We start from the raw sequence: 17098 nt of genomic DNA on the forward strand, positions 1-17098 counted from the left end.
GGGGGAGGGGGGTAGAGGGGTGTGGGTAGTGGTGTTTGGAAAGAGTTACTTTGCATCTTTACCATCTTAAGATTACTAGTATCAAATAACTAAAGATTTCTCTTGTATCTCTTCTTTCTCTTGTATCTTTTCTTCTATTAATATAATTTTCTTCGTTTCTGATAAAAAAGAAAAAAGTATTAAATAACTAAAGACAGACCTTATATAAATTTTAATCTTTTTGCTCACCCTCCTATTTCTTTCCTATCTCATCTTTTCTTATTCTAATTTTGAATTCTACTCTTCATGTTGAGAAACTCAGCTTGTGACTATATTGACTAATACCAACAGTCTTCATCTAAGGAGGGATTGCCAACAACTGAAGCAACAGAATAAAGACTGATATTTCAAGCCCTAAGGGAACTAAAATGATGGTAAATGTTCTACTATGATATAATTTAAGAATGTACAATCCTTACTAGTAGTTGATGGCGGCTTCCTCTCAATGCTACATGTAAATATATTTGTTCAGGTTGACCATTTTGCGCTAAAGATTATTGGTTCGAGACAGCTTCACCATCATGAGTCTTATATTGACATGTTTGAGTTGAAGACACATAATTTGGAAGCTCAAATAAGTAGCTTTCAAGTTTGGAATTAGAACAAAACATTAATGTTTATAATACATGATTTAGTCGCAATTAAGATTTATTAGGCAAGTTATGAATGCTTGAAAGCAACTAGGAGTAATCAAGTGGTCAAAAGCACAAAAATATGAAAAATGGGTTAGACGTTCAAATATCCACTATAGGGACACTCAAGCGCCTCAAATATTTTCCTTGGATTTTTTTTTTTCAATAGTTCAAAATTTTATAATTTTGCAAAATATGTTTTTGCTAAATGGATACAACTAAAGACCTAGGGTTTAGGAATAAAAAGGATTTAAAAAATTCATTTAAAATCCATTTTGGGTTTTGTGAAATAATGATAAAAACTTGAAGGCATTGTTTTAGCCTAATTTTGAAAACTCCAAAAATTAAGATCTTGTTCGAAGAATTTTGCAAACCCTTTGGGGAAGAAAGGTAGAGGTCAAGGATTTAAGTCGCGAAGCCAAAATACAACTTTGAAGTGATACATTAAGAACCACAAGGGTGTGCTACATCATGGACGTGAAGAATACATTTAAGTTCTAGTTGGTGTAAAACTTGTGAGGTAGAAGCATCCAGGCCAAGTAAAACTATATATGATTCTTTCATATTTAGTGGATTTTTGTTACAAATGACAGATCTGTGGTTTTTGCATCTACAAATAAGTGATTTTTCGTATCTAGCTAGTGTTTTGTATGTGATTGAATATTCTTGAATTATTGGGATTGTAATCAAATCTCACAAGGCTATTTTTTTTTTTGATAAATAAACAAGAAGTATGTTATCAAAAGGCAAACAACCACAAAGTATACAAGATGTATACAAGGTAGCCTAAACCTCTAAGAGCAAGTTTTGAAACAAAAAACCTCACCAGCCCTTAAGTGGATGCCAACCACTCCAAAAAACCTATAAGTGAAGAGGATTCCTCTCCAATATACAATCTAGCCCAACTCCACAAGTTACATACAAAAGATATATGAGAATTAAAATGGCGGAACCCCCTTTTAATTATAAATATATGAGAAATGCTTACACAGATATTCCATTTGGCATAAACTTTTGATGACTACAGTTTCTCCACCACTGCGAACCCCAGTTAGATTCAGGCATGATACACTTTTTAGTTATTGGGAGAACCCAAGTACTCTCTTTACTCCTTTATGAGAGCAGCAAAAATATTCCACATTTTAGCAATGCTACAACATGAATCCAACCTCATTCAATAAGGATGTTTTTTTGAGTTACTTGTCTAAAAAATTCCATCAAATATTTCATGAAGATTGACAACTCTTTTTTCTGTGTCATGGTTTTTCGTTTTTTTTTTCCTTGTGCTATGTGGCATGTTGCTAATTGTTAAACATCCCAAGTTAAGGTGTCCCATATTCCTAGACCATCAACGTTTATAACCTTGAAAATGGAAATTTAAATACAAGCACACACAAAACAAATGTAAGTAGTATGGCTTCTGCATTAAACAATCTTATTAAAACAATATATACCACCTCCCTTGGTTCTATAGTATTATCAACAGGTTCTAGAGCAACTACAGGCAACTGTAACTATGAAACAAAAATGAAAGCAGTTAATTAAAGTACTAATTTATAAAATAGTGTACCTTTGAAATATGAACACCAAGATTCCGATGAACACCAGAGCACTCAATGCACAATAAAATGCCAAGATTTAAAGATGCCCAATCAGGTTCAGGAGCACTGCATTCTGCACAAAGATCATTTCCAGGAATTTCTCTGAGAACTTTAGAAACATTATCAGCTTGATTGACTTTCAGATCATCCTCAGGAAGACCATTTAATGATCGAACGTCATAAGCACTAATGGCAGAGTCATTATTGTCTAGAAGCTTTGTTCCAGGGTGCGGCTGCAGTTTATATAAATCACTCTTTTAGATAGAACTTCAATGCTTATACTTGCTCCATATGATATAGAAAAAGTAGAAAGCTTCATTAAAATATACCTGTTGCAGAATGTGAGAATTTAAAAGGGATGCAATAACCCCTGTTATTTTGTTTATCCAGTCCATTCTGTCTGCTCCATTTTCGGCCTGCACAAAGTAGGCTATCAGAACACTCCCAATATTTTATTCATCTATCCATGAAAAGGGAAAATAGAAACAAGCAGCTGTCTTTTTACCGCATGACCATATTACTACATGAGCAGTAAAATTTAGGTCTATAACACATACCCAAAAAGCAATTTTTTTTTCCACTTAGGAAATTCCTCTAACACTCGACTTACTACAAAGTTCTACCTCTAGGATTTCTCCCAAAACTCTCAAAGAAAATCATCATCAATCTGCAGTGTGTCTAGGATTTCTTCACAAAATTTCCACTAAAGATAATAGTATCTACCATAAACTTGGCGCAGAAAGCAATGGAGGAAAAGGTGGTCAATATGCTCCCACTCTCCAGGCACAAGCAACAATCTGAGCTAATGGCTTTAAGGGCTCTGAGCTGGAGTGAATCATCAGCATTCACATTCTTATGAACGACCAAACAAGCCAAGGCTCTGATGTTTGGAGTCTTAGCTGACCCCATTGACTTGGCAAAAACACATGCAAACAGGAAAAACAGGAAAAAATAAAAAGAAGAAGAAGAAGAAGAAGAAGAAGAAGAAGAAGAAGAAGAAGAAAGAAAGAGAAAGAAAAAGACCAGTCGAAGACAAGACCCAGACACCTCTCATCCAATGTAGAAGAATAAAATAGAGTTATGAAGAAACAATAAAAGGGAAGCAAGGTTATCAATTTAACAGTTTCTTAAGCTCCTCTGCAAGTCAGAGCTCCAAGAAAGGCAGTAATGCCTAAATTGTAAAAGCCAGAAATGAGGAAACCTCTCAACCAAGACAAGATGATAAGAAGAGGAAAGATGTCATAGAAGGATTTGGCCCCCCACCACAATCCCCAAATCAGATCTGCGGACAACAACAACCGTGAAATGAATATGGGAAATGAACATCTGTATGCAGTTCTGATACAAAGTTCACATCCCACTCTACAGATACTCTTAATCACCTAGTACCACAAAGAACCACTCTCACTAGGGAACCACCACAACCAGTTGCCAGAAAAGTCACAGCCACTAGCTTAGCTGAATAATTTAAATGACCAAATACTATTTTAAGCCCATACTAAGATTGCAAAAACCTAAATATTCAAGCTTTTTAATCAACTATGTTCTTCAAGGTGGTTCCATAAAAATATACGAGGGTGGAAAAGGAAAAAAAAAATATATAATTTGGTAGGTTGGGATTTTGGACTATGGTCAGTCCAATACCACATGTGTAAATTAGATGTTCAACCAGTAAATACGGTGATAAGCTTCCCCTTCTTTTTCTTCACTTTTTGGTCAGGCACATTTAGCAAGTTGGCTGAAACATAAATGCTAAACCATTTGGGGGCATAATCAAATGACCTGTTCTAAATCATTCACCTGCAATGTATAAGTTTTTGCTGGAGATATTATTCTGAAGCAAAGCCGCAGATCTGAATCTTCTGCATCAATCTTTATTGTTGAAGTACGGAGATCAACAGTATGACAACCCAAGTTTTCTTCATTGAGTAATGATGCTTTATTGTGCTTTGAGCGGAATCTACTGAACATGCTGCTATTATGTTCCATTGAACCAGCTGAATAGTTTGGTTGAGATCCCTAGTGCCAAAAAAGTACAAGACAAAGAGTTCTAGCTTAACCATTATCACAACATTTTTCCAGAAATTTTAAACAGCATATATACTCACAACTTTGACATAAAGCATAATATTGGACTATAGTTTTTTAAAAAATACACATTAGAATCCTGTTATTCATGTAGAAAATTAGGTCCTTGTCATGATACGTGATATCCATGTAGCATCCATACTGAATTGAACACAAACTATATAAGTACTAAAATCATGTTAGGCATAGAATTCAAAGAGATTTTTTTTTTTTTCCCCTTTTAATCAGAAACTCAAAAGATCTTTTCAATTAATTAAAGAGATCTTGAACAACGAGTCATCCTTCCACAAAGCACACATTTAGATTAAAACAAGGGAATGGATACCATTACATGAATCCCAATGGCTAAACAAATGGGAGAAATTACAAAAAGTGAAACAATGGAAACAATCAAAACAAACATTAGATAGACTCAAGGTGGCACATAATCTCCAACAAAAGATACCCATTCCTTTGCTCCTTTTTTAGCTAGTCCATCTACCACCTGATTCAGTAAGCAAGGAACCCATTGAATGATACATCCCAACTCTGTAAATATATAAAAAATTTGGCACAATCACCTATCAAGTCTCCATGAACCTCTCTCCTTTTTAGCAATCCATTAGATAACAACAATAGAATCCCCCTTCACCACAAAATTGGACAAACCTAAAGCTTTTGCTTGTACAAGGCCCTCTAGAAGCACTACAACCATCACCTACAGGTTTAGAGTATGCTTTGATTACTAAACCTTGATGATCTCTAGTCACACTACCAATCCTAATTGCCATGGGATGCCCAAGGCACATCCATCAAAGTTCAAATTTAACTACTCCTTCAATGAGTTAACCACGCATGTGAAATATTTTTGACCAACCTCCTTGACTTGCATACAAGCCACCAATCTAACGGTATTGGGGTGGGGGGGGGGGGGGGGGGGGGGGTGGGGAGGGACCTAAAAAAAGCCCTTTTAGTATAAGTGGAAAGAGAGGAAGAAGAGTAAAATAAGTGTCAAACTGCATCCATTGTCATCATAGTATCTTAAAAAATTCTCACATTCCTTTTCCACCAAATGGATCAAATCATACTAAGGATTGCAATGCCCCATAGAAATTTTCCTTTTCTATGATTCCCAAAGCCTTTGAAGAAAATAGTCAAAGAGAATTCTAAAAGCTACTAGAACCACAAAGTGATAGGGAAGTTCAATCTTCTACAAACAATTTCACTAATACCATTGCTTATGATTACAAATTCTAACTTCTACAATATGCCTTGCCACTACTGTTTTTTTCTTACTTCACCAAGTTTCAAGGCTACTAGAAACAAAGCACAATATAATCTAAAAGGACAAACATCTACCCTCTCTCTAAATACGCCCGATTCATTAAACTTTGGTAATATTATTGGAGAAACAGAAATCTAGAGCTTTTATAAAGAAAAATCCAAGGGGATCATAAGGTAGAGTTTTCTTCAATCAAAGATGCTAGAAACCGAGGTAAAAAAAAGGTCAAAAGAGCTCTTCATGACCCTAACTGAAGGTGCTGGAAACTTGATAGATAGTCCACAGAGCCCTTCATGATCCTTAAGTCTTAAGTTTAAGCCACCTATAAACCAAGTAGGATAGGGATTTATAAGACAGTCCAGATAGTTCTTCCCAACCCTATTTACTACTGCAACCTTCAATTATACTCCCCTCCATTGTCTCGCTCTGGGCCCTAAGCAAAGTACTCATCCACATCCTGTTATGTCACAATAGAAGGGCTACATCATCAAAGCAGTGTCATGTTATGAACCCCTAAAAACAAGCTGTAAAACAAATAAATGAGATGTAAACAGTTCTAACTAGGTCTATACAAGAATGCTTTCAAACCACTAAAAATGCCACGTGGTATTGAATAGTTAAGATAGTTTGGTGAGAATCTCTTATGTATGCATGTTATACTTAATCAAATCATACTATTAGAGGTTTGAATTAATTTAAGAATGCTATTCCATGGGTGGATATGTTAGATGTTCACCTACAAATACTTTTTGTCATTATCTATCATTCTAATAGCAAAATTTGACAATCCACCCCTCCCACACCCCTAATAGCAAAATATGGCTCATCATGGTACACAGGGTGTAGAAAGACTGCCAAACAGAAAAAAGTAGGAGAGAGAATAGAAAAACACCCTAGTCCCATCAAGCAAAACTCAACTAATCAATAAAATCTAAACTAGACATAAAATCCACTTTTGTAAACATAATAGCCAAAAGCAAAAAGGAATAAAACGAGTTTTTGATAGCCTAATCCATTTGTTTCACATTTTCAAACAATCAGCAATTCTCTCCTTCAAATTATTCAAAATAAACACAATAGAGCAACCTTCTATCCAATCCTTCCCTAAAATGTCCCTTGATAGCTTAAAGGACTTCGTTAACATATGAAAACATTGAATGCTAGAGTTTTAAAAAGTTTAATTTAATAAAATATGAGTTTAGCATTAGGTTTATCACAAAATCCATAAAAACAAACTTTTAGATATGATATTTAGTTTCAAATTCTATCTAGACATATGTACTTATGTGATATATATATATATATATATATATATATATATATGTATCCTTATGTGTTATCTCTAAAGTTCCAACTTTTCATGTTTGTCATCATTTCTTCCTTATTATTATTTTTTTATTTATAAGTAAGCAAGGAATATATTAACAAGAGGCAAACAGCCACAAAGCATACAGGGGGTATACATGGTAGCTCAAACCTCACCAACAAAAAAATGCAAAAGCCAAAACACCTCACCAACCCTTAAGTGGATGCTAACCACTCCAAAAAAAGCCTATAAGGGAGAGCGACTCCTCACCAATATACAATTTAGCCCAACTCCATAAATTACATACAAATGAATTTTTGAGTTTCTGAATTGCTAAATAACCCCCCCCCCCCCCTAAAGGCTAGTATATTCCTCTCCTTCCAAACTGTCCAAAATATGCATAACAGGATGGATTTCCAAATCTTTTTCCTTTTTTTCCCCACAAAAGGGCCCCTCCAACTAAATAAAACTTCTTTTACAGTTTCTGGAAAAACCCACTGGACACCAAACAAAACAAGGACGATTTCCCAAAGAACTCTAGCTGTTATACAGTGTATAAGAATATGATTTACAGTTTCTTCTTCACAACCACACAAAAAGCAATGATTAGGGAGCTGTCACTCTCATTTCTGGAGCCTATCTGAAGTAAGCACCTTCCCCCACGTAGCCTCCCAAGCAAAAAAAACGATTTTGGTTGGAACTCTATCCACCCAAATGCAATTATTCGGGAAGACGATGTCTATTGGGTTCACCAGCAAGTTGTACGCTTCCTTAACTCTGAACTGCCCGTTACTTTCACCCTTCCAAGAGACTGAGTCTTCCTCCAGAGTAAGCCTATAACCCCTCAAGACATGGAGCAAATTTCCTACCAAATCCAATTTCCAATCATTAAAATCCCTAAGGAATCTTAGATTCCATCCTCCTTGACCAAAATTTTGATCCCACATTTCCTTCACTGTAGCTATGGTATGTGCAGCCATGATAAATAACTGTGGGAAACTTTGGGATAACGTTGTATTGCCACACCAATGGTCAGTCCAAAATCTGATTTTGGTGTCATTTCCAACTGTGAACACTATATTTTCCCAGCACCAATCAGTTTCCTTCAAGATTTCCTTCCAAACCCCTACTCCAAACACCCCATTAGCCTTCTTCGTCCTCCAACCAAAGCCCTCTTGCCCATATTTCGCCAAAATCACCTGCTTCCAAAGATTTTCCTTATCACAAGCAAATCTCCATATCCATTTGCCAAGCAAGGCCTTATTTAAAAGAGCTAGCTTCTTTAAACCTAGCCCACCCTTCTTCTTATCCGTACAAACCACCTCCCAATTAACTAAGCGGGCTTTCCTCTCCAAGTTTCCCCTTCCCCACAGGAAGTCTCTTTGCAATTTTTCTAACCTTCTTGCTACTACCTTGGGTATACGGAAAAGAGACATTTGATAAATGGGCATACTAGCCATCGTACTCTTTATGAGAGTGATTCTCCCACCTTTGGATATATATTGATGTTTCCAAAGCGCAAGTCTCCTCCTCACTCTCTCTTCCACTCCATCCCACATCGAAAGAGCCTTGTTAGTAGCCCTTAAAGGCAGTCCCAGATATGAAGAAGGCAAAGAACCCACCCTACACCCTATCTCCACTGCCATCACATCCAACTCTTCCACCTCACCAACTGGGATGATTTCACTTTTGGCCAAATTAATTCTTAAATCTGATGCGGCTTCAAATCAAAATAAGATTCAGCTCAAGTGAGTAAGGTGCTCTTTCTTTGCCTCATAGAACACAACTGCATCATCAGCAAAAAAAAGATGGGATATATTCAAATCCGACCTCTTCCTCCCCGGATTTTGCACCCTTCTAGGTAGCCCCCCCTTCAACAACCCTCTTAATGAGAGCACTCAGCACTTCCAATCCCATGACAAAGAGGTAAGGAGATAGGGGTTCTCCTCGACGAAGCCCCTTAGTACTAGGAAAAAAACCTGCTGGCACCCCATTAACCAAAACTGAAAATTTAGCTGTAGAGATGCATTGCCACATCCATCCCAACCACCTTGACCCAAACCCCATCTTTTGCATAACTTTCATAAAAAACTGCTAGTTAATGCTATCATAAGCTTTTTCGATATCTAATTTACATATAAGCCCTTTCTCTTTTCTTTTCTGCCAATAATTGATCACCTCGTTTGCTATTAGGGAGGCGTCTAATATCTGTCTACCCATCACAAAAGCATTCTGATCAGAGGAGACCACTTTTCCTATCACTTTTTTGAGCCTATTAGCTAGCACCTTAGCCAACAATTTATACAGCCCCCCCAACAGGCTTATGGGTCTAAAATCCCCAAGGTTCTCAGCCTCACCTTTCTTAGGTAAAAGAACCAGAAACGTGGTGTTGAGGCTCTTGATAAAAGAGCTTTGCTCATGGAACTCCTTAAACATTTACAAGACTTCCTCTTTTACAAAGTCCCAACAGTTTTGCCAAAAAGCCACTATGAAGTCATCCGGGCCTGGGGCTTTGTCTCCATTCATATCCATCAAAGCAGAGTGGACCTCTTCCTCAGAGAATGGAATCTCCAGATTCTCCGCTTCTTGATGGCTTAGTTGATCTAACTACAACCTCCCAATATTGGCCTTCCAATCTGAGTTTTCAGAAAGCATATTTTGGTAGGCTTTGGCTACCCCTTTCCCTCACTTCTTGCTCCTCTGACAACCACACCCCATTTAACTTAATTTTGTCCAGGGAGTTATTTCTACGATGGACATTTGCCATACGATGGAAAAAACCCATATTTTTGTCCCCTTCCCTTAACCATAACTCCCTAGAAAGTTGTCTCCAATGGACTTCTTCCAAAAACACCCACTTTTTAAATTTTCCTTTGCTTCCTTTTTTAAATCTGTTTCCTCCTTTGACAGGCTTCTCTCGCTTTCCACCTGGTCCCAAACTTCAACTTGTTGAAGAGCTAAAGCTTTATTGCATTCCAGCCTCTTCCGAACAGACCAAAAGAAAGAGAAAGAGAAGGAGAATACCCAGAAGCCCTTTTTCCCCAATAATTCAGAACAGACCCATACCTTAAAGCTTCTTCAACTAATGCACGGTCTGTCGTTGTTTGATGAACTTCTATTTGCTGCTTCCTCATGACTTCCATCTCCCAGAGTTTGAAAAACTCTGCCTCTGGGTTGCTCCAGTTTCTGAGACCTTGCCAGGCCGAGGGACAGGCCTTAACCGAAAGGGCACTGTCTAGTAATTGAATCTGGGAAGAACTTGGGCCGACCCCTTCCAATCCAACTAGCCCAAGAGACGAATGGCTCTCCACTTCGGCAGCCCACCACACAGCCTTGGGGGACGATGGCCCAACCAAAAGCCCAGCTTCGTCCACTATGACACCTTTTAACTTTAAGTCCGTTGTTGGGCCTAGTGAAGATAGCCCACCAGCCAGCTTTGAGCCATTTAAGCCCACAGACGGGCCTAAATGGTAAGGCCCGTTCGCCAGCGGATCAAAGGAAGGCTGGACCACCGGCCTAGCATGGATCCAGCTTAGGGTCATATAGCGCCCCGACCCACTCACCTGCCTACTCGTCCCGTCTGCTGACAAATGCAAAGCCTCGAGCCGTGCGTTTTCCTTCTCTTCCACCACGCATGGACCAACGTGTGCAGTGGCATCACCCCCAACCTCTCCTCTTGGTCGACCAATCGATCCTCGACTATCCACCGAAACCCTTCTCAGGGACGGTCTGATCTCCCACTAGAGGGCAAGGGAATAACAAACCTCCTCTATCCCGATCTCCAACGCATTCGGCAAATCTACACCGTTCGTCTTCACCAGAATCCGGGCCCATTGAAGCTCCTCCAGTTTCTCCGTTTGCTAGAAAGCCTCCACACTCTTCCCTCACCCTTCTCAATATGATCGGGTCCCATAGCGATAATGGCAACCCTACAATTTTCACCCAGGCCTCGTTTCTTATTTCGCCTTCATCCAAACATCCAGTCCTAGGACTCCATCGCTCCAAACACAACTGAATCCCTCCCACCGATCTCTTCCCAGAAGTGAGGACACGGTTAGCTTCGCCCATAAATTCGAACTCCAACAATACCCTGCCCTTTTCCATCCTTGCCAACCCTAGCTTACCTTTCAGCCCCCAAGTGTTTGCCATTAAAAATATCAATTTCTCCAAGTCCTCTCCTCTTGCTGAACTAGGGTTCCAGCTTCCAACAAGACAGTGTTCCAATTTACTCAAATTATTACTAATTTCCTCCCCTCTTACCTCCACTCTGACTGTATTTCTTTCTTTGCTCCTCGACCTCTTCACCGCTTCCGCATACGACCTTTGCAGAGTAGGTTTCGCCATGGCCATCTCTTTCTGCTTGTTTTCCTTCCTATCGGTGGTTACTCCCATATCTCGTAGCATCTCCGCCATAGAGACCCACCCCCCCATTTTCTCCTCTGCCTTTCGGGATGAAAATACTGTACTTCATCTCCAAGTTGACAACCCCTAACCGGAGAAAACATCCCACTCTATTCACATCTCGCACTAGGGAGTAGGATCTCCCATTTTCTTTCCATCCCCTTTCCCATTTTCCTTCTTTCTCTTCTTTAATGCACTGGTTTAAGCTTTCCAGGAAAATCTGTATACTCACCGGTCTTAGCCAAACCTAGGACGAGATCCCTCTCTTTCTCTCCACAATAATAGCTTGGGGTTTTCCCTTTCTCTCCTCTACTTCGATCTTGAACACCTTCGACTCCACTCCGATCCTACTCCCCTTCCGTCTTCTCCGGTTCTCTACTTTATTTTATCTCTCATCGCCAACACTCTCACACTCCATTCAATGATAGTAACAGTAATGTTGAACCTTATTCCGAAAAAAAAAAAAAAAAATCTAAAACAAAACCTAATATATTAAATAAAAGTTTTTATTTACCTATCATCATGATTTTCAATGTCAATATTTAAATAATTTAATGGAAAATTCTCTAATATTTAAACCTCTTTTGAAGTAGTGATGGCAAAAAGTGGGAAAATGAGACATTCAAAGCTACAAAACCACACCAAACATCTTTCCGAAACTTCCCACTCCTGCCATTACCCTCTACAAAGCAAGTTCTACTCTTACGACCATCCCACTCTTTTCTTATTGTCTTCCACAATCCTACCCCATATCCATCTTTCATGTTTGTTAAAACACCAATCGTCGGCTTCTTTTGCAAACTTCCTAATGATGACCCATTTCTATAGTAGTTCCCTTTTTTAGGCAAACTCTAATACCATTTGCCAATGTGAGCCTTGTTATGGATAGATAAGTCTGTAATACCCGGCCTACCTTTTTTCCATACACATAATTGGACATTTCACTAAGTGAAGTCTTTTCTCACAAGATCTCCTTCCATAAAGGAAGCCTCTTAGAATGATTTCTAGTCTAATGCACACCTTTCTAAGGATAACAAATAAGGATACGAAATAAATTGGCAAAGTGAATAAAATACTTCTAATTAGAGCAAACCTTTCACCCTTTGATAAATACTACCTCTTCCATGAAGCAAGCTTCTTGAGGTACCTTTGTTCTACCATATTCCAAATTATAGACAAATTAAAGGAAGCACCCAAAGGGAGATCCAAATTAGTGGAAAAGAGCTCCTCCACCATGCACTCAAAGAAAGAAGCCAACTTTTCATAATGAGGGACCCTTCCTACTAGAAACACAATCACAAGAGAATCAATCTCAGATAAGTTAGCTACTCTTGGCATGCATCACGAAAATTAAGGGTATTGCTTGCAAAAGAAAATAGGACACCTCCAACCTCTCATAACCCCTTCTACCCACCTTAAAGCTTGAGATGAATCATCTCTCCTTATCCCTCTTCAAGGGGCAATGGAAAGCTTCCATTTCCAAAATGAATAAATAAGGTGATACAGGATCCTCTTGTCTCGAAGCTCTTGTACTCTAAGATAAACTCATAGGGATTCAGATTCCATTGACCAACATAGAGAATTTTGCCATATATATACACCATTTGATGCATCCAATCCACTTCTAATCGACATCCATCTTGCTAAGATTGTTGAGAGGAAACCAAAACATGATCATAGGCCTTCTCAATACATTTAGCTTGCAAATCAAGCAACCATTAGAGTTCTTCAATCTTAATCTATGGCCTCATTTGCAATAAGCACCCATCTAAAATTTGTCTATCCTCCACAAAGTGGATTATGAGAATATTAGATACTACTGTATCTACTACTACTTTCTTAAGCCTATGAACAAAATTTTTTAACAACTAACAAAAACAGTTCTCAACTTTCTTCATTCTTTTTTTCTTTTACATTGACAAAAATATCAACAATATCCCTATAACTAGCATAAGCATTATTGTCAACGTCAAACATGTCCTCCCATCCTTACATCATGAGATATCCATTTTCCTATTGAGTCGATGCTTCATAGCCTGGTATCTCAACCAATGTTGTTATAGATTGATTAAGTGCTACATAAAATGGAGTAAAGTTGTAATATACTCTCAATTTCAAAAAGGGGTGATCGGTTAGGCCCTTAGAAATCATCTTTCCTTCTTGTACCTTAACATATCATTTTTATACTATTAAGAGTATTTAGTATTTAAAACATTATGAACCTTGTGAAAATAAATGAGAATTCTAAGTTAAATTTGTGGTTGGTCTAAACAAAAGGTCAGTAAAAATAATAATTTAAAGTTTCCTAATTTGTCCATTGATATAAGAGAGAGAGAGAGAGAGAGAGAGAGAGAGAGAGAGAGAGAGAGCTATATAACATACCATGGATTTCGTACCCTTATTTCTATAATAATATAAAGTCCCCTGGCTGTCAAGTACAAAGAACCTCCTTTTCCAATCTCCTCTCAAACTTGAAGAACGTTTTAAGAGATAGCCTTGCTTTATCGTTTGCACCTAAATAAATAAAAAGAAACAAAAAAAAAAAAATGAATGAGACAAAATTTTAAATATATTACAAGGATTAGAAATAACACACACACACACACACATATATATATATGATGAAGATAGCGATGTTAAGTCACACACTTCTGTTAGGCATAAATATAGGAAGTGATGGATTTTGTTATTATCAATTTATTAGTTATTGACAGTTTTATTAGAGTTAGGATTGTCTACCTATATATAGACCTGCTAATGTCAACTACAACAAACTTTTTTTTTCTTTTGACAAATAAAACCAAAGGCATTAAAAATTTAAAATGCCACAAGGACACTCCGAAGTACATAGGACGTACACAAATAGTGCCTAATAGTTCAGAAACAAGAAAAACCCTAACAACAACCCTCTCCCTTAACCAAAACCCAACCACTCAATAAAATCAAGTAAAGAATAGAATCAATCTCTATATTTTGCTTTACCCAGGAGAACAAATTTCTAAAAAAGAATATCTTCAAAAACTGAACTGAATGCTCCTCATTCTCAAACAACTTGAGATTTTTTTCCTTCCAAACCATCCAAAATAGACATAAAAGAGTTGTTCTCTAAACCTTTTTTCTCTTTTTGCCCACAAAAAATAAACATTTTTTATTAATAATATTTGTAATTTTGTTGGAATATCTCTCTTCTACTTCAATTTTGCCCCATATATTCTTTTTCTCTCTACTATTCTACATCAATGTGTCTATATATGCACACACACATTAATAAAATAGTTAATGAATTATTTATTTATTTATTATTCTTTAAAATTTCATCCAAAATGTTGAAATTTGGCATTCAAAGTTAGGGTTTTTTAATTTAGGAAAGTATTTTAGGAATAAAGAAGGAGAGATCATTTAGGATGATTCAGTTTCCTAATTTTAGGAGAGAATCAAGCTAGATTGATTTTTTCTTATTCAGTCAGTTGTGTATATATATGTGTATGGTGTGTACCTAAAGTATCAATAAAGGAATTCAGAAATTCTTCATGGTATCAGAGCCAGTTTTCTGAAACCCTAATCCCTTCTGGCCACCTCGTATTCAGGCCATCATTCATTCCGGCCAAATCTCTCTGGCCATCTCTCAATCCGACCATCTCTCATTCCGGTCATCAGTCCCTGTTCTCAGAGCCAAGGGGGAAAACGCTTTCCGGTCGGTCGAATCGTCGTCAGAAAAACATTCACCGCCGGCGAACTTTTCCGGCGAACTTTTCCGGCGACGGTTTTTTTCACATCGCAAGGAGCGTCTGGAGGAGATCTACAACTTTTCCAAAAACACCGGAGCCAGAAACCATCCACGCGCCTCCCACGTGCGTTTTTCCGGCCGGCGACTGCATCTCACGCGCCGGCGCGTGAGGGCGCGTGAGCCACTTTCCGGCGACGCGCTTCCTACTCCAAGCTCGCCTGACGCCGACCAGCCACCCTACGTACCTGTTTCTGCCATCCAAGCCCTGCACGTGCCTCTTTTGGGGTCTTTTTGCCTCCGCGAGCCCTCCGATCAGCTTTTCCGACGTCCTCCGGCTATTTTTCCTCAACTCCAATCCTTGCACGTGCCTTGGAAGTGTTCTTCTACCTTTCCGGTCCATGACGAAATACGGAATGGCATCATCACAAGTATCCAGCGTCACGTCACCAGAATTAGGAGGCAGATCTGAAATTCCAAACCTTGGTGGTAGTGATTCCTCTCCTATTCTCATCACAGGACACAAATTAAATGGCCATAACTACTTACAGTGGTCACAATCTGTGTTGCTGTTCATTTGCGGTAAAGGAAAGGATGAGTACCTCACTGGAGAAGCAGTCATGCCAGAAACTACAGAACCGGGTTTCAGGAAGTGGAAGATTGAAAACAGCATGATCATGTCATGGCTTATCAATTCCATGAATAATGACATAGGTGAAAATTTCTTGTTGTTTAGGACTGCAAAGGACATATGGGATGCAGCCAAAGAAACTTACTCAAGTTCTGAAAATATTTCAGAACTTTTTCAGGTTGAATCAGCCCTACATGACTTCCGCCAAGGAGAGCAGACAGTTACTCAGTATTACAACACACTCACAGGTATTGGCAGCACCTTGACTTATTCGAGACTCACTCATGGAAATGTCCTGATGATGCAGCAACATACAGGAAAATTGTGGAACAAAAGAGACTGTTCAAGTTTTTCCTAGGACTAAACAGGGAATTGGATGATGTTAGAGGCCGAATCATGGGCATTAAACCCCTGCCAAGTCTCAGGAGGCTTTTTCAGAGGTTAGGCGTGAAGAAAGTAGAAAGAAAGTGATGATGGGATCCAAAGAGCAACCTGCCCCAACATTGGATGCCTCTGCCCTTGCGACTCGGTCATTTAATAGTAGTGGTGGAGATCGTCACAAACGGGATAGGCCTTGGTGTGATTATTGTAAGAACCAGGCCATTATAAGGAGACTTGCTGGAAGCTTCATGGCAAACCGGCTGATTGGAAACCAAAGCCACGGTCTGACAGAGATGGCAGAGCACACGTGGCTGCCAACTCTGAGAGCACCTCTGTTCCCGAGCCGAGTCCATTCAACAAAGAGCAGATGGAGATGCTACAGAAACTATTAAGCCAGTTGGCAGTGCAGTACTACCGGTGTAGCCTTCACTGCTAATCGAGGAGGAATGAAGTCGTGGATAGTGGACACAGGTGCTTCTGATCACATGACAGGAGATGCTACCATTCTTCAAAATTACAAGCCAAGTAATGGTCATTCATCCGTCCATATTGCTGATGGTTCAAAGTCAAAAATTGCCGGGACAGGTTCTATAAAACTTACTAAAGACTTATATCTTGACTCTGTTCTCCATGTTCCAAACTTGGATTGTAATCTTTTGTCCATTAGCAAATTGGCCCGTGATCTCCAATGTGTTACTAAATTTTATCCAAACTTGTGTGTTTTTCAGGACTTGAAATCGGGGAAGATGATTGGCAATGCTGAACTGTGTTCCGGGCTCTACCTTCTCTCATGTGGCCAATTCTCAAACCAGTCTCTCAAGCAAGTTGCGTACAGTCTCAGAGTATGTTAGAGTCTTTCAATTCTGTGTCAAATTCTAAGGTCAATAAAGATAGTGAGATTATAATGTTACACTATCGCCTTGGTCATCCTAGCTTTGTTTACCTTGCAAAATTGTTTCCCAAATTATTTATCAATAAAAATCCAGCATCTTATCACTGTGAAATTTGTCAGTTTGCAAAGCATACTCGAACAG

General features: G+C 38.6%; 1 protein-coding gene across 3 annotated transcripts in view; it reads right to left on the bottom strand.

Annotated features, from left to right (window-relative positions):
• LOC117924420 (ADP-ribosylation factor GTPase-activating protein AGD4-like) overlaps positions 1-17098 on the bottom strand; it is an 81624-nt gene that overhangs the window by 17445 nt on the left and 47081 nt on the right. For 2 of the 3 annotated variants that reach the window (XM_034843045.1, XM_034843047.1), the window contains 4 exons: positions 13711-13842; positions 4073-4291; positions 2602-2688; positions 2242-2505 (listed from right to left, as the gene is read on the bottom strand). In XM_034843045.1, the coding sequence (XP_034698936.1) occupies positions 2242-2505; positions 2602-2688; positions 4073-4291; positions 13711-13842 (702 nt within the window). Of the gene's footprint in view, positions 1-2241; positions 2527-2601; positions 2689-4072; positions 4292-13710; positions 13843-17098 lie in introns of all 3 variants that reach the window. The other variant, XM_034843044.1, reaches the window with a different exon arrangement.

This window comes from Vitis riparia, chromosome 1 (genome assembly GCF_004353265.1).
Source record: "Vitis riparia cultivar Riparia Gloire de Montpellier isolate 1030 chromosome 1, EGFV_Vit.rip_1.0, whole genome shotgun sequence".
Lineage (NCBI taxonomy): Eukaryota > Viridiplantae > Streptophyta > Magnoliopsida > Vitales > Vitaceae > Vitis > Vitis riparia.